Source organism: Marmota flaviventris, chromosome 7 (assembly GCF_047511675.1).
Source record: "Marmota flaviventris isolate mMarFla1 chromosome 7, mMarFla1.hap1, whole genome shotgun sequence".
NCBI lineage: Eukaryota > Metazoa > Chordata > Mammalia > Rodentia > Sciuridae > Marmota > Marmota flaviventris.
In genome coordinates this window covers 85,853,684-85,875,769 of record NC_092504.1, presented here as the reverse complement: position 1 = coordinate 85,875,769, position 22,086 = coordinate 85,853,684, and the positions used below count along the sequence as shown (strand labels likewise).

At 34.9% G+C, this 22,086-nt stretch overlaps 1 protein-coding gene across 1 annotated transcript in view; it reads left to right on the top strand.

Annotated features, from left to right (window-relative positions):
* The first annotated feature begins 6,499 nt into the window (after positions 1–6,499).
* The window catches only part of Fam241a (family with sequence similarity 241 member A), a 37,158-nt gene continuing 21,571 nt past the window's right edge, over positions 6,500–22,086 (top strand). Inside the window, exon 1 of the mRNA XM_027935538.2 lies at positions 6,500–6,799. Coding sequence (XP_027791339.1) covers positions 6,644–6,799 — 156 coding nt within the window. The 5' untranslated portion in view covers positions 6,500–6,643. The remainder of the gene's footprint in view (positions 6,800–22,086) is intronic.

Genomic DNA, 22,086 nt, shown 5'->3' with positions numbered 1-22,086 from the left:
CATTGAGTTCCAACATGTGAATTGGTATGGCAGCATTGGGGGGGGGGGGCGCGGGAACACTTCCAGATCATAGTAATACTGCACTGTGCTGTCACTCATATCTCCTAGGTTGAGACAGTAATTTTTTCCCACTATGTTCTCACAAGCCTTCTTATAGAGTGTATAAGGGAGCCACTGCCAGTAATTGGCACATGAGATGAAACCCATCTGCCTCCCTGGATCTAGGCTTACATCCGCTAGAACTGTACTGGCAGATGCTATGTGGGGTCTGATTTCTTGCACAGCTAGAAATACACATTCCTTAATTTCTGTTCCAGTGTTTTACATTCTCTTCTAAGCCAACTACTAATTTATTTCCTATGTGTGGAAATTAAAGATCCAAGCTCATTGGCAGAACAGAGATAACTAAGGTTTCTCTTATGCAATGAAAAATCAAGCTGACCTCATGTTATCAGTTTTACTCACATAATATTTGTGCTAATAAGTTTGGAGTATAAATTTGGGTGCCAACAATATCCTATATTTTGCAAATATGAAAACTGAAAATCAGAGAGAGCCAGATTGGAATTCAGTTAGAATCAAGACTTACAATTGTTAACCACTACACCATACCACCACTACTTCTTTAGATCCTTCTAAATATTCCCAAGGAAAAGAGGCACTCTTTTAAGAAGTTCTTACTTGTCTTTATGCATGCTATTTTAAAAAATCATTGAGAGTAACAGACTTAGGAGACCCACAAATATGAAAACAAACAGAGTAAATATTAATTAGACAATCTAGGTGGTAGTTCTTTGGGTGTTTATTGTACTATTCCTGCTACTTTTCTGAAGGTGTGAAATTTTTCAAAATAAAAATTTGTAAGCAAAAGACCTATTTTTCACTGAGGAAAAGGGGGTAATTTTGTAACAGAGTCTTAAAATTATAGATTCTTAGAATAAGAAAATTGCTTCTATCACTTTGCTTCTAAGAATTAACCTCTCTAATCAGAACTTGACTAAATGGAATAAATGTTAGGAAAATAACAAAGACCCAAGGGTTAGAACTGGAAGCAAAGTCAAATGGAAATCATAGAATTTTAAAAGAAGAAGAGGTTTCAAAGTATCTCGTTCAACTTACTCATTTTACTGATGATAAAAGTCAGAAACAGAAAACTTTAAATGAACTACCCAAGCTTCTCCAGACGGACAGTGGTAGAATCATTCCTTGCTCCTGTATCATTCTGACTTCTTTAATAAGTGATGAAAAACCAACCCAACTCATGAGAGGAAAAAAAGGAGGGAATAGTCTTATGGTTATAGATTTATTGGCTAACATAACTTTAAAAAAAGCATGCAGGGGTAGGTATAAGTTTTTGGAGTAGCCACCCCTCAATTACATATTCTGCTGGCTTGACTTCATTCCTTAGGTTTTAGGAGGTGGTCAGCTTCCAATAAAATAATTCAACATTTAACCTTAAGTAACAATTCAAAGAAGAAAGTCTAAGAGAAAAAAAAACCTTTTTAAAAAATTCCAAGGATTGCTTTGAGGGAAAAAAATACATTGAATTAATTTGTGCTCTTACTTCAGGAATGAATTAGGACCAATGGGCAAAAGAGAGAGGAATATAAAGTTTAATGCAGTAAATGGAAAGACTTTCTAACAATTATTGTTATTCAGTAATTGAACAGGGTGTATCATGAAGTAGTGAGTGGCCCATAGTTGGAAGGCTTCAAGCAGGAGGAGAGTGACCATCTACCAGAAATGTTATAGAAGTGACTGCTACATTGGGTGGGAGTTTGTGCTAAACTGCCTCTTAGATTCCTTTCCAAGTCTATGATTCTAAATTATTGAGGAGAGCATAAATAAAAGATCCAAACCCATTCAAGAACTAAATTATTCAACAAAAGGTAATAGAACTTTCAGCTATGAAGTTGAATCAACCAGACTTTGGGTGGCAGCAATCCTATTTTATAAAGAAAATAGATATCAGATCTATTAAAACAATTTGTTTTTAATTTTCAAAGGAAACACATTGCCTGGAATCATGTTGTTAAAGAAATCCTTTTAAACATTTGTCTTCCAAATTTGATCTACATGTTCATACAATTTCACATGTATAAGATATAATCCCTAAAGTGAGCAAAGCTGTCATATATTACTTTTTCCTGCCTAGACCCAAGAAACAGGATAAATAAGTAGCTCTGCTGCTTTCATTCTGTACCTTCTACTTAACATTATCTTAAAAATGATTATCATGTTAATTCAAAATTAAGATCTGGAAAACTATTCCCCCTGATTAACTGAAATTTTGTACCTTTTAACCAATCTTCCCCCATATCCCAACCCACACCTTTTTGAATTACTTCCTAGGTCTGAGGTTAGTGAGCCAAAGGGCATGGATGTCTTTACAGTGCAGAATAATGTCCTGCCAAAAGAATGTTATCAATTTGCAGAACTACTAGCGATGGCTGAGTTTAACTGTTTCCCTATTGTACACAGTAGGGTTTATTCAACATTTTAAAAATTGCTATAATTGTTTACATTTCCATTTTTAACTACTAGTGAGTTTGAATAGCCTTTTCAATGCTTTATTTTTTTAATGAATAAAACTCTTAATCTACATTCTTACTGTAAGGAGAGAACTCAGAAGTGCATCAAATGCAAAGAAGTCACACTGAGAAGAAATAAAACAGGGGATGAAAGTTAATTCTAGAATGATGGGGAAATTTCTCCTTCTCCCAATCAGAACTCTCTGGAAAAGCTGTAGAACCAATGTTTCTTGGTTTAGCATCTCCCTGACACTGAACAAACCCTAAAGGAGGTGGGGTTTCTTCAATAAGTATCTTTGCTTTTAAATTCACATATATTGCACAGAAAACACGTGTCAGTTTTCTGTCACTATGATAAAATACCTGAGATAGACAACTTGTAAAGAGAAAAGTAGTTTTTTTGTTGTTGTTATTGTTATTGTTCATTTGTTTTTCAGTTTGGCTCTTTCTATTGTTTTTGGACCTGCAGTGAGGCAGAACACAATGGCAGGAGTACATGGTAGAGCACAGCTGTGTACCTCATGGCAGCCAAGAAGCAGAGAGAAAAAAGAAGGGCCATGATTCCCAAATCCCCTTTAATGGCATGCCCTCATTACCTAACTTTCTTCTACCAGGCCACTAGGTTCTGAACACCACCCCTCCGAACACCACAGTCTGGCAACCAAATCTTAAACACATAGGTCTTTAAGGGACACCACAAATCCAAACTATAAAGTACAATAGAGATTACTGAAATTTTGGTTAAGATTTCAAACATTTCAAAAATAATTCCCTTTTCTAAAGGTTCTGCTAAATAGGAAAATTATATGAGAAGCAAAAATTTAGGAAACTTATAATAAAATAACATCCTCGTATACTAAAAGTCCAACTGAAAAAAAAAAAAACAAAGTTTAGGTTGAGATAATTGTCCTTTTCCTAAGATTACATATTATTGGGTGAGTATAGTTCACTCTGATCTGTTCATTTTTCCCTCTGGAAAGAGATACAAATGAAGTAATAGTAGGAGAACATTAAAAATAAGATTCAAACATAAAAGTGAGGAATTAAAAGTTCTTGCTCTCACAGCAACTGCCACAAAGCCACATGTATATGAGACAGGCTTGTCCTTAGACATGAATCCTTTTTCTTGCAACTTATTAATTCCTGAGCAGAGGTAAATACAAAATAAAATCAAAACTGAACAACATACAATATGAAACCAACATGCTATAGTTGCCTAGGTAATAGCAATCTTAAACTTCACATGGAAACTGGCTGATAGCTTTGTATATGTTATTCACCTCACAGAGCCAGCAAAAATGTTCCACTCCTCTCACAAGATGTGCTCGAAGGTGTAAGATCTGGAATGTAATGTGAATAATGTTTTTTGTTTAAAATGCTATTATTAGAGTTGTTTTCTAGATCTCCAGGAAAAAAAAAATTCTGGGAACAAAAGAATGCCTGTTCCAAAAGAAACATAACCTAGACATGAGCCTAGTGCCTAGTAATGTTCAATAAACACCTGCTGAAACATTGAATGAACACATTTGTCAATCAATCAAGAAGTCTGAATTGACAAAACACCAGGTAGTATATTCTACATGACTTTTGTCAAATTCTTCCCCTACTCTAAAAGCTAAGCAGCGGATTGTACCCCGGGCCTTGTGCATGCAAGGCAAGCACTCTACCAACTGAGCTATATTCCCAACCCTGTATTGATCTTTTAACTTGCCTGTCTCTATATATTCTGTGACTTCTGAGTCCCCCATGTTTAACTTTCTGTTCATTCTTCAGAAGACATAACTTTTTGACTTACCAATTTTATTAGCTAGATTTTTGTTGCTATGCCAAATAACTAAGAGAAACAACTTAAAGGAGTAAATATTCATTTTTACTCAGTTTCAGAGGTTTCAGTCAATGGTCAGCCAGCTCCATTGCTTTGGCCTGAGGTAACATCACAGAAGGGCATGGCAGAAGAAAGCTACTCACTTCAGGATAGCTGGAAGACGGGAGCGGGGAGAGCAAGAAGAACAGGCTAGGGATAAAAGATGCCCTTCCCGGGCATACCTCCAGTGATCTACTTCCTCCAACTAGGCCTTACCACCTAAAGTTTCTACCATCTCCCACTAATGTCATCAAATAATTAATCCATCAATGGATTAATGAAGTAAGAGCCTTCATGATCCAATCACTTCCCAAAAGTTTCATCTCTGAACATTACTGTGTTGGGGATCAAGCCTTCAACACACGAACCTTTGGGTAACACTCTGGTTCCAAACCATAAGACCAAGTTAAGGGATATAAGCAAAAGAGGGAGAGCTTCAAAGTGTGCCTTAAGTTCACGGGGTTGACAGTAAAGGGTTGATGTTCTTTGCATCAATATGTGTATGTGTGTGTGTGTGTGTGTGTATATATATATCTTCTCAAAGTTTTATTTTTTAAAAATAAGGTCACTTTTTAATAAGAGACAATAGTAAACCTAAATTTTAAAAAATAAAAATGTTGCTATTAGAGGAAAGGTATGAGGCCTATCAGGGATGTTTCTGAGTTCTCTTGGTGACATTTGTTTTTGTTTTATATATATATTTATATATATATGTATATATAAATAAAATAATTATAAATAATTTAACTATAAAAATTAAATATATATTTATATATAATATATATGTATTATATATATTTATATTATATTAAATACCATCCTCCAGGGTTTTAAAGGCTTTTAATAAAGAAATTAATCTAGACTCATTTTCTTCCTAATTTGTGATATTCAAAAGCATACATTCTAGGCCAGCAAAAATGTTCCACTCCTCTCACAAGATGTGCTCGAAGGTAAGATCTTGAATGTAATGTGAATAATGTTTTTTGTTTAAAATGCTATTATTAGAGTTGTTTTCTAGATCTCCAGGAAAAAAACAAAAATTCTGGGAACAAAAGAATGCCTGTTCCAAAAGAAACATAACCTAGATATGAGCCTAGTGCCTAGTAATGTTCAATAAATACCTGCTGAAACGTTGAATGAACACATTTGTATGTGTAATGAAAACTAAGAGGATTTGTGACAGAGATTAGGTGTGAGAAACTATGCACAAGAGATCATGTGTGTATGAACCATGTGTTAGTTGTGTGTGTGAGAGAAAGTCTGAGGGAATCACTACCAAAAATAGAAAACAGGTCTAACAGATACATGCAAAAAACTGGCATTTATTTAAATGCCCCTCAATTTCCCTTTAACAAAATGGGTGGGGTAGTAAGAGAAATAATTATAAATTGGATATGTCCCCTATTACCCACTGAGACATATTCTTATCCATTTATAGAAATATAGATATACCATCACTAGATACATCAAATGATCTCAAGTCTCCACCAAAGACCACATACCAGGGAGCACTCAATACAGAGAAAAAGACACAGCCCTTTAAAGAGATACTAGGACAGAAGGCAAAAGAAAAGAAAGCCACAGAAATGTGTATTCCTTGCAAAGGTTGGACAGCTGTCCTTAACAGGCAGCCAGCAGCATAACCAGCATATCCAGTGCCAGGCAAGAACAGAGGGTCCCTCCTGGAGAGTGTAAATGGGTGTACGTGTATGGCTCTCACACTCACAATACTGCCTCCCTCACCCACAAAAGCACTCTCTTACATCACACATTGTCTTTTTCACACACATAGCTCCCTTCACACATAAGTCTCTCAGTTTCTCCCTCATGCCCACAATTATCTATTTCACATACACATACACACACACACACACACACACAAAGGCACACACACTCACAAATTTCTCTCATACACTCCTTCATATCACTATAGTCACGCAATTCAAATCCTCTCATAGACATACATACACACACACAAACACACGCACGCACACGCGTGCCTTGGTCCCGCCCCCGCCTTGGCCCCGCCCCGGAGGGCTCCTCCCGGCGGCGGGGCGGGGCGAGTCTGTGACAGGAGGAGCCGGGCTGCTACTGTACTTTGGGCGCCCAGGCCGGCAGACGCGCTTCTCAGTCCCCTGTCATCCGCCAGCGCTGCCGACTAGGGCGACCCTGGGGCGGCGGCCACCGCCTCGTGCGACGCGGCGTGGCCTTCCAGCGGCCGTCCCGGGCGGCGGGAGTTGGCAGCGGGATGTGCTCGGCTGGGGAACTGCTGCGGGGCGGCGGCAGCGGGGATCGCGACGAGGACGGGGACGCTCTGGCGGAGCGGGCGGCGACTGGGACGGAGCGGGAGCCCGGAGCGAGCCCGCGGCGGCGCGGGCTGCAGCCCCCGGAGGAGAGCGAGCAGGTGAGCACCAAGAGGGCCAGCGCGGCCGGGCCCCGAGCTTCACCCGGCGGCGGAGGGAAGTGGCCCGGCAGGCGGGCGGCGCCTGGGCTCTCCCCGCGCGGGGCGCTGGGGGCCGCCGCGTCCTGGGAAGCCGCCGGAGGAGCGGTTGGACGGCGCGCGGGGCGGGGCTGCCGACTCGCGCGTGTGCGGCTGCAAGTGCCGGCCACCCGGCGCGTGTCTGGCGGGGCGGCTCGACCCTCCTGCTGCCGTCAGGCGGACAGTTGTCTGTCCGGCTCCCTGCGGAAATGCCCTCCAGAGCTACCACTTGCCTAAAAGCCCTACCTGTGAACACTCTTCAACTTGGAGTCCGTGCGCCTGAGCCTGGCTTAGGGGACAGCGGCTCCCCTCTTGCCCTCCATCTTGCATCTGAACACACACCTACCGTCTCGGCGAGGTGTGGGTGTATTTCTCGCCATAGGCCGTCAGTGTGTGAAGACGTGTAGGTGCGACTATTACAATAGATGTCTTAACAGGGACTCTCCCAGACCAAGTTCTGTATAAGAGCAGATGGAGATCTAAACTTCATTTAAAAAATAAAAAAGCAGCAAAATTGCTTTCACTGGGCACCAGAGAGGCCAGACATAAGGGAAAGGAGAACAAGCCTTCTGAGTTTGATCTCATTAAATAGAGTGTGATCAGGGACACACTCTATTTATCAAATACTCTATTTATCTAATATCAAATACCTTAGATGAGAAGTTTAATTTAAGAAACTGAATTACCTGTCGGAAGAATTTTCATGGGCAAATGCATTAATTAGATCTTAAGAAATATTTGAGATAAGCTGGTCTTCAGAATCACATTGAGAGGCAGGAATTCAATTGATTATTGACCTTTCCTGTATCCTGTACTGTTGGGTCAATTAATACCTGTCGCTTCTCATCCTTTTCCATCCGTCCTTTTTGTTACATTTCACAAACTCCAATACCATCACTAGATACATTAATAGGTATGTTACTTAGGAAAGAAATTGTATGTGGCACACAAAATAAGCCTTAGTAGGTTTGATCATCATGTGGATTGTAATTGTTCATGTGTGTGACAATATAGGAGATGGTGACTGAAGCAAATAATTGGTCGCTAGGAGATCTTCCTGATTCCCTCCCTTCCTGGTAGTTTTCCCGTTAACTGTAACATGCATGACTCAGTAGATAAAGGTCTTGGTTTCCTCTTACCTTAGTTGCTCAACTGGAAAGGTAAAGGAAACAGCTACAAGAACTTCCTTGGGAGTAGGGGTTCATTTGAGGAAGGTTTCCGAAGTACATTTTCAAATGACTTTTAAGTAATTATATAAAATAATTTACTTAAGCTTCTATGGACTTCATCAGTACAATGATGTGGACATCATCACTAACTCTGATTTTACCAATATTATTTATGGTTAAAAGAAAAAGGATGAAACAAACAACTAACAACAACAACAACAAAAAGAATGAAACATTTACACTAGAAAACAAATATTCCTTTGCATTCCTGCTTCCTTCATTGCATGTCATGAAATTGTTATTCTTATCATTTTTATCCCATGATTTATGTACCCTGAGCCTATATACAGAATAATTGAAAATATGCTTACTACATCAGCACCAAAGAAGAACTTTTTACTAATAAGCCAAAAACAAGCACCAAAAAAAAAAAAAAAAAAAAAAAAAAGTGCAACCCAACCCATTGGTGTAAGAAGCAAGCTTTTGAGCTTTTTTGATAAATTATCACGAAGCCTTGTTTCCTAGCTTTTTTTCACATCCTACAAATGAAATTCAAAAATTTTATACACTGCCATGTAATGATGGAGATGATTTTACACACATTAAGATATTTGAGGAGAATTAAATGAAGTTCACAACTATAACACATCCCAAAAAGAAATTTTAGTTTTTCTTATTCATTTTATTTGTTTTGTTGACGTTTTAAAGACACAAGGATTCCAAATTATAAACATAATACTTTGAAAAGTTGGTTCCCAAGCTAATGATTTAGAACTTACACTGAACTTTTCCATAAAAGCAATGATATAAACAGAAACAGAACCAAAACTAATTAGCTGGAAATGAAGCAGAGGTCATCTTCCTGCTTGTTCTTTCTGCTTAGCATGCTCATGCTCACTTGGCGTTCCAGAGTCTTAGTATCTTTATGGATATTAAGAGGAAATTGAGCCTTCAGAGGCTCCTTATCTTGATCAATGCCTTGAAGGTGTGATCTTGAAGTCAGAAGCCCCAAAGGCACCTGACTTGTGCTCCTTCAGTCTTTGTCAGCACTTAATTTTCTGTGTTAAATCCCTTTCTGTTTCTGTTTCCTTCACAGAGTTTCCTCTCCTGATAATTTGATGAAGCAGGTTTCTTCCTTGGGCTTATTTCCCAGGCTAAAGACTTTTGCGTACATCCTTTTTCCTTCACTGATTTTCTTTCCATTCCTTTTTGAAAGACTCATTCCCCTCCCTCAACTGGGAAGTCTTGCATATGCTTTGACTATACAAAACCTACCTTTGGCTCATTGTTATTATAATACCAGTTCAAAAGTTATTGTATTTCGGAACTTATTTCATGTAATACTGAAATACTGGCATTTATATCCGTGATTTATTAATTACTAATAGATTGTCAGCCTTTTATAAATTGTCTTTAGCTGCTACTCTGTTTGAGAAAAAGCTAAGTAAGTTTTTCAGTTCTTCTGACCTGAATCTTAGAGGTAGGATGATTGACAAAGGAGATGTAGTGAAAATCAAGTATCCTAAGAAAGGAGGCTTTGAAGAAGGCTGTGAAGAAGAAACCTGTGTTAGGTTTAAAGTAGAGGTCAGACCTCTAAGAGAGAAGAAGGAGCAATTTCAGGAGATGTTGAGGAGACAGGACATATTCTGTAGGTGTGTTGATAATCATGTGCATGAGAGATAATCCAAGTATGTTCATGACAGTCAATGCCAGGGTGACTTTAGGCAAGAGACTCTGTGCCCTTCTGCATAGCTGGAATGTAAACACTACTGAGATTTTTATTATGTCTATAGCATCTGCTTAGATGTGGCACACAGTACAGTTCAAAACCTGAATAACCTAAGATGTCCACACTGACATAGAATATGGAACATCTCATTATTCCTAGATTAACTTTAGAATCATTAACTCTATTTTAGGGTCTTTATGATTATAAAAGTAATTGTACTTTGAAAAATCAAAAACAGAAGTATCTAAAGGAAAAAAGTATTTAAAATCCTATTCTGGGTAATATTTTGATATCAGATATTTAGTATTGCTATATCTGTGTTTGTATTTGCACATATTTTAATATAAGCACAATTTTATATCTTCTTTAATGAAGATGAATGCTACATGTTACAAAAATTATGTAAAAACTATTTTTAGGATTGCCTGATAGTATGTTCTCTTAAGCAGTGTACACTTCATATTATTTCTTTTATAAATAATTGTTTTGTGTATAAATAAAATATATAAAAATATTTACTTTTAAATCCTCACACCTCTACCTTGAAACAGATTCCTAGAAGAAAGAACTAAGTAAATAAAACACATTGAAGCCCCTTGAAACATCCTAAAGAATAGCATTTAAGAGTGCATAAGCTAATGTGCACTTCCAGCACTGATGCTTGAGAGTGCCATATTAGTAAGAAAAAATTCTTATTGTTGTAAGACATTACTAGAGAGGTTTGCTAAAACATGGCATATGTTTATTATGCATTTGTATTTCTTTTTAATCATGTTCTTTGACCATTTTTTCTTTTGCCATTATTACAAGGATATTAATATCTTACTTCACATTGATTATAAATATCTACATTGCTTGATATTTACTTTGTAATTTTATTGTGATTTTTTTAAATTTAGAAATGTTTCAAAAGAAGAAATGCTTTAAATTTTTGTTAGTCAAAGGTATTTCTTTTTTGGTAATTTCGCACATACACACGTACATATTATACATATGTACACCAATATATTTAAGTATTTTTGTTTAGAAATTCTAATACTATAATGAGTTAAATAGCCACCTATATTTTCTTTTATATGTGTACACTTGTGGGGTTTTTTGCTCTCTATATTTAATCTCTTTAGAATTATTTATGTATTGTATAAGGTATGGAGCTAATTTTTTTCTATCATTGAAAAATCCACATTTTCCCTTGCTTTATTATTCTTTATAATAATAATATGTGTGTGTATATATTTATATTTATAGTCATATACATTCATATATAGTAATATACATAAATGTATACATGTATATATGTGCGTCAATATATATACATGTATACATTTTATACACATATATATATACATGTATATATATATATGTGTATACACATATATACATGTATACATTTTATGTATACCTACAGACTAAAGCCTATATAAGCTTTTTTTTTAATTTTTGTTGTTATTATGACAAGGATTTATTTTCCACATGTTTATGTTTTCTTGCTGCAATGTATAGCTATTGGCATTTATGTATTTATTTTTTAACTTGCTACCTTTCTGAATTCTTTTATTAATTTTAACATTAATAAATACTAATAACTTTTAGACTTGATTCTTTTGCATCTTCTAGTTATATAAACATCTTGTCTATATGTAAGGATGTCTTTGCTTCCTTTCAAATGATACTGTCTTCATTTCTACTTCTTGCCTTTTGCTATGCCTGGAATTTTCCAAAGACCAATGCTGTTTCATAGATATCTAAGTAAATTAATGAAGAAACCTCTATAACAGCATTGAACAAAGTTTTCAATTAGATGACCTTTCAAAAAGGGAGAGGCAACCCCGTGTGTCCTTTTTATCTATCATTAGAAATATGACTATACTGATTCTACATCCAGAATATCTAGGTTTATACTTACCAACTTTAGATTAAAGTTAATAGCCTTCTTCATTTTTTTTTGTATGCACAAAGTATTAACTGTTGGACCTAATCTTTAAGCAGAACCATAACTGAAAAGAAATCTAACAAAGATTGTCTTTAATATATCCAGCCTCTACAGTTAAAAAGGAACCCTGGGAGAAAGGCAGAATATAACTTACTCCTCAACTTTAATTTTTATGGCTACCATCTCTTTCTTGTTAAATACAGATTTTGGTGCAGTTGGTGTAAGTTCTGAAATTTTGCATCTCTAACAAACTTCCAAGCGATGCCAGTGCTGTGCCCACAGACCACACTTTAGAGGATAGATAAGCAAACCAATACAGTATGCACCACATTTTCCCTTCAACATACTATCAGTAATAGATGTATCTAAGGAAGTTAGGTTTTTTTCAGAAGTATATATTTGAACTTTTTGTAAGGTATATGAATACAACAGGCCAAGTGATTTGGTCTAGGTACTACAACTGGTGTACACCAGAGCAGACCAGAACCCAGATCTCCAAACTGCAAAGCTAGATCTTATGTGCAAAGAGCCAGTCACATGGTAGGAAACCAGTTTCTGAAATCTGCTGCTCTCCTTAGATTGCGTAGTTCAAAACTAGATATTTGCTTAGACCTAATTCCTTTCACATCCTTTAAAAGTAATTTTTAAACAATACTATAACAAGTACTATGAACTTAAGATAAATTCTACACTAATTTAATTTTCTCTTGTTCCTGAGGACGTTTAGTCAGAGTGATACAGGAAATAATTTTGCATAATTAGGCATCTTTTGTTCATGTTTATATCATTATCTGGAGTATAATCTCTAAATCAGTAGTTCTCAAATGGGGGTGATTTTGCTTCCAGGGGACATTTGGTAATGTCTGGGAAATTTTTTATTGTTGAGACTTTAGGGGGTGCTACTGTCATCTAATAGGAGGTTCAGAGATAACTGTTAAACATTCTATAATGCACAGAAAGTCCTTTACAACAAAATATATCTGACTCAAAGTACCAAAGTTGAGAAACTCTACTCAAAATATATAAGGGTTAGAATTTAGAATGCCTGAGTTGTTAAGAATAATTGCTCTAATCGATATTCAAAAAATAGATAAAAATTGTTTTTCACCCTGAAGTCTACGTTCCAAACAGGTAGTCTCCCAAATGACTCCTTTCCTGTTTCTTCTTCAGGTTGTAACTTATTCCAACTTGTTCAGTTTTGATCTCCCTCACATTCCTTTCCTGCCTCTTTCCTACTACCCATCTTCTTTTCTATTCCTATTGAGATTCTTTCTCCCATTGTGCTTTGTTTAATTGGCTCATATTAATTATACAAAATAGTGGGTTTTATTGCAGCAGATTGTTTCATACTATAACATAATTCTATCAATTTCACTTCCTAATACTTTTCTTTACCCTCTCGGTCCCTTTTCTTTACCCTAAAGATCTCCCTTCTACTTTCATGGCATCCCATTTGTCCCCCTGCACCCCAACTTTCACATAAGAGAGAAAATATATGATATGTATCTTTCTTTCTGTGTCAGGCTTATTTCACTTAACATGATATTGTCCAGTTCTATCCATTTTCCTGCAATTGACATAATTTCGTTCTTTTTTATGGCTGAGTAAAAATTCATTTTGTATATATACCACATTTTCTTTATCTATTCATCTGTTGACAGACACTTGACTTGTTCCATAACTTGGCTTTTGTGAATTGAGCTGCAATATACATGGGTATGCATGTATTACTAATGGCATGCTGATTTTAATTCTTTTGGACAAATATCAAGAAAAGTATAGCTGGTCATATGGTGGTTCCATCCCTATTGTTTTGAATAACCTCCATACTGCTTTTTATAATGGTTATATTAATTTACAGTCCCACCAACGTCTTTTCCTGTATGTTTTCACCAGCATTTATTATTATTTGTATTCTTAATGATTACCATTCTAACTGGAGTGAGATGAAATCTCAGTGTAGTTTTAATTTGCATTTCCCTGATTGCTTAAAATGTTGAATATTTTTAAATATATTTTTGGTCATTTATATTTCTTTTGAGAAATGTCTGTTTAATTCATTTTCCCATTTATTGATTTTTTTTTAGTCTTTATACATTCTGGATATTAATCCTCTGTGAGAAGAGTAGCTTTCCCATTCTGTAGGTTATCTCTTCATACTCTGCTTTCCTTAGCTGTGCAGAGCTTTTCAATTTGATGCCAACCCATGTTTTCATTTTTAATTTTGCTTCTTGAGCTTTAAGGAGTCTTATTAATTAAGTTAATGCCTTCACCCGTATGTTGGAGTGTTGACCCAATGATTTCTTGTAGCAGTTGCAGTGTTTCTGGTCTAATTCTAGTTTTCTTACCAACTTTGAGTTGAACTTTGTACATGTGAGAGATAGGGACCTAGTTTCATTCTTCTAAATATGGATATCCAGTTTCTCAGTACCATTCGTTAAAGAGGCTGTCTTTTCTCCAACCTGTTTTTGATACCTTTTCCAAGAATCAGATGACTGTAAACTTGTGTCTATTCCTTTGATCTACGTGTCTCATTTTAATATCAGAACCATGCTATTTTTATTACTATGGCTCTGTAGTATATCCCATTGTGCTTTTTTCTTTCCTACCCATCTCAGCCACTTTCTCTGTTTTTTCATTCATCTTCTCCTCTTCCTCATATCCTCCTCTTCTCTGTTGAAAGCTTTGTGAAACAATAAAGAAGTTTTTGGAGTATGAAAGTTTTAGGTTTGAATCCTACTACTTATTAGTGTGATCCTTGTTACTTAATCCCTCAGAGACTCAATTCCCTCAATTGTAACAGGTCTAATACTACCCATCTCTTAAAGTTTCTCTGAGGATTTAGTTAGATTTTTTATTACAAAATGCCTAGCACACAGCAGGCCCTAAAAAAATGTTAGTTCCCATCAATATTGAAGTTCCTTAAAAGAGTAGGAATGGAACCACCATATGACTCATCTATACCATTCCTTGGTATTTATCCTAAAGAATTAAAGTCATTATATTATAGTAATACCTGCATACCCATGTTTATAGCAGAACAATCTACAATAGCCAAATTATGGAACCAGCCTAGGTGTCCATCAATGGCTAAGGAAAATGTGATATAAAACAATGGAGTTTAGCTGGGCATAGTGGTACATACCTATAATCTCAGTGGCTCTGGAGGCTGAGGCAGGAGATCATGAGTTCAAAGCCAGCCTCAGCAACTTAGTGGGGGCCTAAGCAACATGGTGAAAACCTGTCTCTACATAAAATACAAAAAAAGGGCTAGGGATGTGACTCAGTGGTTAAGCACCCTGAGTTCAATCCCAGTACAAAAAAAAAAAGTTTTACTCAGCCATAAAGAAAAATAAAATTATGTAATTTGCAGGAAAATGGATGGAACTTGAGAATATTATGTTAAGCAAAATAAGCCAAACTCAGAAGGCCAAGGGTCATGTGTTTTATATGTAGAAGCTAGAGAGAAAAAAGGAAAAGAAAGGTTGGGAGGTTCTCATGAAAATCTAAGGAAGATCAGTAGAAGGAAGGAAAAGGGACTAGGGGAGGGAGGAAGGAAGGGAAAAGGGAAGTACTGAAGAGTGATATTGGCCAAATTACATTGTTGTATTGTCTGCATATATGAATATGTAACAACAAATCCCACCATCATTGTAAACTTTAATGTACCAGTAAATAGTATGGGAAAAAATCCCTTCCTCACAATTAAATTTCTTCCTTACAATTTATACAATTTATTACTCGTGTGTGTGTGTGTGTATGTATGTGTGTATATATATATAGGCTTCCAATTCCTTCCTTACCTTCTCTCTTCCCCTCTTCTCTACTTTTTATTCCCTCAACTAATCACATTATGTAACTGTATTTTTAGTACATGTATTTCTCTAATTTATAGAAGAAATGTTATTTATTGAATAAAGCATTAAATTTCCTAATCTAAAAATCAGATAAATCAAGTGATTTCTAATTCTCTAAGAAAAAAAAATAAACCTGTCAATCTAAATTAATGCTGTTTTTTTATGTACATCTTTTGGAGATTTTTTCCCCCCTTGTGGGTCACTGATCCTTAAACAAGTATACCCACCCACTTCTATGTAAATTTTTCTCAATTTCCCATTCAAGAGAAGTTATAAAGCAAAATCAAAGGGAAAAACTAAAAGTACCATGACATCAGTCTTGCCCTAAGAGGTATAAGTAGAAACTATATTTATTTGTACCTTCTTTAAGCCTTTCTTTTTTTTCTTTTTTCCCTTTTTCTCTGGAGTAACAATCTTATCTTGTGATTTTGGCCTCTTATCCTCAAATACCTTAAGAGTTCCTACCAGTTATTTTTTGGATAAGTAAGTATATTCGTGTGTGTTTAAAGAAATTGACAAAACATTTGAAAAGTAGCTTCGTCTGAACAAAGAATCTGAATTTCTATTTAACTTAATGTAGAAGATACTTTCTATTTTACTCTCTGATCTAATTTTTTCCCTATGTCCAGTGGTTTTTCTTTATTTTTTTTTTCCATTTAACTTCATTGGCAGCTGTGCCTGTTCTTGGAAATGATTAACTTTATTTGTTCCTGTTTTTTAATAACAATAGCTTCAGCTTATCAGAGTTATAATCAAAAAGAAAGCATGGTACACATGTTTTGAATTTCATGGAAATGAAGGATAAACTTAATATTAATAGTATCTAAACATAATGTTAATTATTTCCATTTAGGGCTCTTACTATATTTCCTTGGATAATTTTTTCTAATATCTGTGTTTGAGAATTTTTTAATTTTTATTTAATTATTAAAAAAATGATTTTTGGTTTTTTAATCCTTATTAAATATCAAAATTTTACTTGGATGTATGCATGGAATATAACTTTGCAAATTCCATCAGCCTAAATGATTTAGAATTCCTTATTCTGTGCTTTTCAGAGATAATAACATGTAGCAGAATCTAAATTTTTACTGCTACAAGTTGAGAATTGAAAAGGAATGTCATTTTTTAGCAAACGTGTTTGATTTTGACTGCTTTGAATAGACAAGCCCCCTCCCTCATCTTGTGGGTAGCATCTAGCATACTATCTGCACATACAAGGTAGTCAGTAATGTCATTTTGTAAAGTCAATTTTGTAAAATTGACTTTACAAAAAAGAAGTCAATTTTAGGAAAAGTACAAAATGTATAAATTTTTTAACCTGCAGCTTGAATTAATAAAGAGGTTTAATATTCTTCACTTCATGGCTTAGTATTATCTCTCATTAGTTCATGCAAAGAAAGATTCTCTGTTTCTTTGTCACATGACCATTTCCTTCCACTATAATAAGCAACTGTGTTAATATATTTGATAGATATCACTGAAATTGGGCATGTCTTTGTGAATACCTGGTTGTTCATTTTTATATGTTTATAACCTATGGCAATTAAAAAAATATTGAAAATTTAATTAAAATGAAAAATGAATAAAAATTTTTGTACTTTTCACTTTATACTAATTTCATAAACTAAGATCTGTACGATATTCTCATTGATTTTTATGAATCTCCTCAAAAAGTCTTTTTTTCCTTTATTGGATCTATGTAGGTTAGTGTGAAATAATTAAGAGAATTCTGTAACTTAATGACAAATGGGAGGTTGTAAATATGATAAACTAGTTATATTAAATGCTATGATTAGATAAGGCTTTATATAGTTAGTAAATGTATAATTATTTCATAATTTACATTTTATAAAAAATGAAAACTATAACAAAAAGTAGTGTCCAATAAGTAAGAAAATGTGTCCATCCTTACTAGAAATAAAAGGAATATAAATATAACAATTACAAATGAGTTTTCACCTAAAAAGTTGACAAAATTAAAAAAGATAAATGATATAGGTTTAGAGAAATAGGATATATGATAAGAATATGCTAAAAGTTAGAGGTATATGTGGGTTCAGTCTTTCTGGAGGGAAATCTGGTGCCAAACCTTGTGATGAGGAACTATTATTACCTAGACTTTAAAATGTACAAATTGCAGCACAAGGAGGTTAAGTAACATAGTGAAAACATATCCCTAATCTGAAAATCTGAAATCCTCCAAAATCTAAAACTTTTTGAGATCTACATGTTAATGTGAAGAATTCTATAACTGACCCAAAGTGACAGGTTGTAATTGAAACACAAGTATACTAAAAAATGCTATATAAAATTACCATCAGGTAATTTTTTATAAGATATATATGAAACATAAGTGATTTTTGTATTTACAGTTGGGCCCCAACCCTATGATGTCCCATTTTGTATGTGTGTGTGTGTATGTATGTGTGTATATATATATATATATATGTATATATATATATATATATACATATATATATATATATATATATATATATACACAAAAAAAAATTCCAAAATCTGAAATCTAAAAGGCTTCTGTTCCTAAGCATAATCAACCTGTGTCACAGCTAGCCAATTGCAGTGTTGAGATTCAAACCTTTACTTAAAATCTCTTAACTACCAAGCCAGTGTTTGGCCATTAAATCAATTTAGTGGAGTGCAACAGGATAGGATAGGGTTAGGATAGGACAGGTAGAACACAGAACTGGACAGAAATGGTTAGAATACACTACATGTAGCTCTTTTTTTTTTTTTTGATACTGGGCATTGAATCTAGGGGCACTTAAGCACTGAGCCATATCCCCATCCCTTTTTATTTTTTATTTTGAGACAGGACCTCTCTAAGTTGCTGAGGCCTCCTGAACCACTGGGATTACAGGCATGTGGAACCACATCTGGCTAAAATGCATTTCTTATCTTGGGTCTCAGTCATGATCACTGCACTAGCCCCACCAGATTGGTTTTCTCAGGATCTCTGCCTAGAATTCTTCCCTAGAACTTTCCTTAGCATATCTTTGCATTATCAGTTTAACAGTTAGTTCTTCAGATATACCAGCTCTAACTATTCTATGAAAAGAACCTCAAATTCCTCCATTCCTCAGCCCTGTTTTATTTTCCTTATAACTCTTCTCACTATTTGAAATTATCTTGTTTGTTGTTAGCATGTTTATTCTCTGCCACTCCGTACTCCCCCCTCTACAGGCACACTTGCAAGCAGAGTCCATGAGAACAGAGATTACATTATATGGCAAATATTTTAGAATATTATTTTGGCATTAGTATACAATATGTCAAAACTTCTATCCAAAACAACTCCGCTGTTAAAAACTCAGTTGATGTTTTTGCCAAAGCAGTGTATCTTCCTAGAAAAAAATCACCATGACAAATTGGTTTTAAAGAGGTAGAAACTTGGACTTCAGTGTAACAAGAAATATAACTCTCTTGTCAGAATCAACAGAAACGAGACTAGTCGTGTTAGTTGTGCATGAGCTTAAATGATCCCTGTGAAATATTTGTTAAAAAAAGTATATGGGTATGTGTGTATATATGGATTATAGTCCTGATATGCTGTATTTAAAAACCACCATGATACAAAGGTAAAAATGCTAATATAAGAGCTAGAAATATTAACTAGTATATAATTGGTCTAGATTTGAAATTTATTTTTCTTGAGCATAGAGTAACAAGAAAATCAAATAGTATATGAGACTCAATGTTAGTAGAAAGATAGGAAATAAAACCCACAGCTAACAAAAATTAAAATTCAGATCAGCCGTCTCATTTATGTCAATTGTAAAACATAATTTTCAAAAAGAGATAAAAATTGTGGTTCTCATTAAATATAAAATGAACACATATTAAAGAGTTTATTTAACTCATCATTAATGAAGGAGCCCAGCAAATATTACAGCCAATTTAAAAGTAAAATCAAAGAACCAAAAACATTTATGATGAAAAGACATGTTGAGCCAGGCACAATGGCACACTCCTGTAATCCCAGAAGCTCTGAAGGCTGAGGCAGGAGGATAACAGGTTCAGAGCCAGCCCCAGCAACTTATCAAGGCCCTAAGTAATTTAGCCAGACCCTGTTTCACAATAAAAAAAAAGGGGGCTGGGGATATGACTCAATGTAAAGTACCCCTGTGTTCAATCCCCAGTACTAAAAATAAAACATGTTGAAATTTGTTTTCAAATGGACATGAAACTGTATTTTTCTACAGGCAGAAGAAGGGAAGCCAACTGAACCTCCCCTGTTGCAGAACTTATTTGCATGCCTATAGATAAGAATAATTTGCATTGCTATCAGTTATCTGTAATTTGCAGACTTGCAAAATAGCACAAAGACGATGTGCTAAATAACACAGTTTGATATAGAGGCATCCAGTAATTTTTTTTTCTTTTTTGCTTATTCTAAATCAAGTAATGGAAAAAGATAATTTTTTGCTTTACAATGTAAATTAATTTGTGAATAGCAAAGATATTTGATCTCTCCCTTTATGCAGTGTTTTGGGCTGTTATAAAATATCAATTCTATTCTGACCTTTTTCCAAGTTAATATTGAATGTACACTTCTATGTAATTGTGAAATGCATGGTTTATACATACAAGAAAACCAAAGATTGATTTCATTTTTACATTCTTTCCAATGAGGTTATATAACTCAATAGCTCTGAAAAACAGATTTTGGTTAGAACAATGTTATTGCCCCCCAAATTCCATATGTACCTCTTGTTTTTTGGGTTTTTTTTTTTTTTTTTTTTTTTTTTTGTGTGTGTGTGTGTGTGTGTGTGAGTCTGTGTGTGGATTTTGTTTGTTTATTTTAGTATTAAGAGATTGAACCCGGGGCACTTAGCCATCCCAGCCCTTTTTATTTTTCATTTTGAAACAGGGTCTCACTAATAAATTGTATAGGGCCTCATTTAGTTGCTGAGGCTTACCTTGAACTTGCTATCCTTCTGTCTTAGGCTCCTGAACCGCTGGGATTACAGACATGAGCCACTGCACCTGGCTTTCAGTTCTCTATATTTTATGACTATTTTATTCATTTGTTCCTACTATAAACAAATTAAAATCATTCACAGAAAGATCAAAGAAAACAGTAAATTATGGACTTACTGAAGTAGCAAATTTCGTCTTTCAAAAAGTTCGTTTCTTAAGGAGGATTATATAACTATGCCTTATAAGGAATCTGTTTAAATACTTTGCTTTCTTTTTAATAGCTGGTTCAACTTCTTTGTATTAAGAGATTTAGAGATTTTTGAGTTATTGGTGTAAAGGAGTGAGAATGAGAAAGAGAATGAAACTTATTTAGAGTGAAAGACAGTTCTGAAAAAGGTATTTTCCAATAAACTGTAAGACTGTCTTACAGTTTCCTGAAATGGGATCAGGATTTCTTGTCAAATACTACTGCTTTCAAATCCTACCAGGTTGTCTGGCTGATTCTGAGGAAGTCTTCTACAGACTATTAGACCCCTAGAGTCTATAACACCCAACTTACAGCATCTTTTGGAGGAACAAGTGTTTAGAATATATGTGTTGAATGAGTTTATTTAGCAAATGGCTAATGAGCAAAGAAAGGTGGGGAAAGTTAAACTACAAGGATCAAATTAAAATACAACAATTTTTTTAAAGACATTAAAAATATTTCACCAGTAATTTTCTCTTGGCCAGGGTATGATTTAAAATTTGAGCATCTTCAGCATATAAACTATGTAAGTATTAATAAAGTCATTAGAATAGAAATGGAATTTGCATCAAAAGAAAGTACAAAGTAAACAGATAAGATCAGCTGCAAATTAACCCCTCACTTCTCACACATAGTCTCAAAAGGGAATGAACTAGAAAAAATAGAGCAAAAACAGTGAGACAGATGAAAACATCTGGAATGACTAAAAGGTTATTCAGTTGCACTTCTGGTGGTGCCATTCATTGAAGCAGGGAATCCTGGAGAAAAGTAAATTCGGGGCAAATAATTTGAATTCAGTAGTGAGCATGTTGTTTTTGAGGTTTCTAAAGACATCCACATGGAAATGTTGAATCTGCAGTTTCATACAAGTCTAGAATCCTGAAGAGTTGCCTGAACTTTAGAAAGACAAGAAAACTATGAATCTTTTGTAAAATTATGATTCCATTTGATTAGAAAGGAATAGTGTGGCAGTGTTTAAATATGGGGATTGTGTACATATCTTTCATATTAAGCAGCTTAGTGGCAGTGAATATGGATTTTTTTCTTTTGTGTACCCCATAGGACTTATCTTGCTTATGGTAGGTAATCAATTATTATTCGTTGTTGAACTAAATTAAAGGATTTATTTTTGCAAACCTGCATGTTCTGTGAATCAAGAAGTATGAATTATCAAATTTAGACTTTAGTAATCAAAGACAAGTCGTACTTGGAGAGGACGTGACACACACCAAGAACCAGAGTGTGGTTTCCTGAAAGTAAGCAGCCATCAATCAGTCTGACAAATCAGTCAGATCTGTGCAGGCTTGCCACAATTAGTGCACAGCGTGCTTGC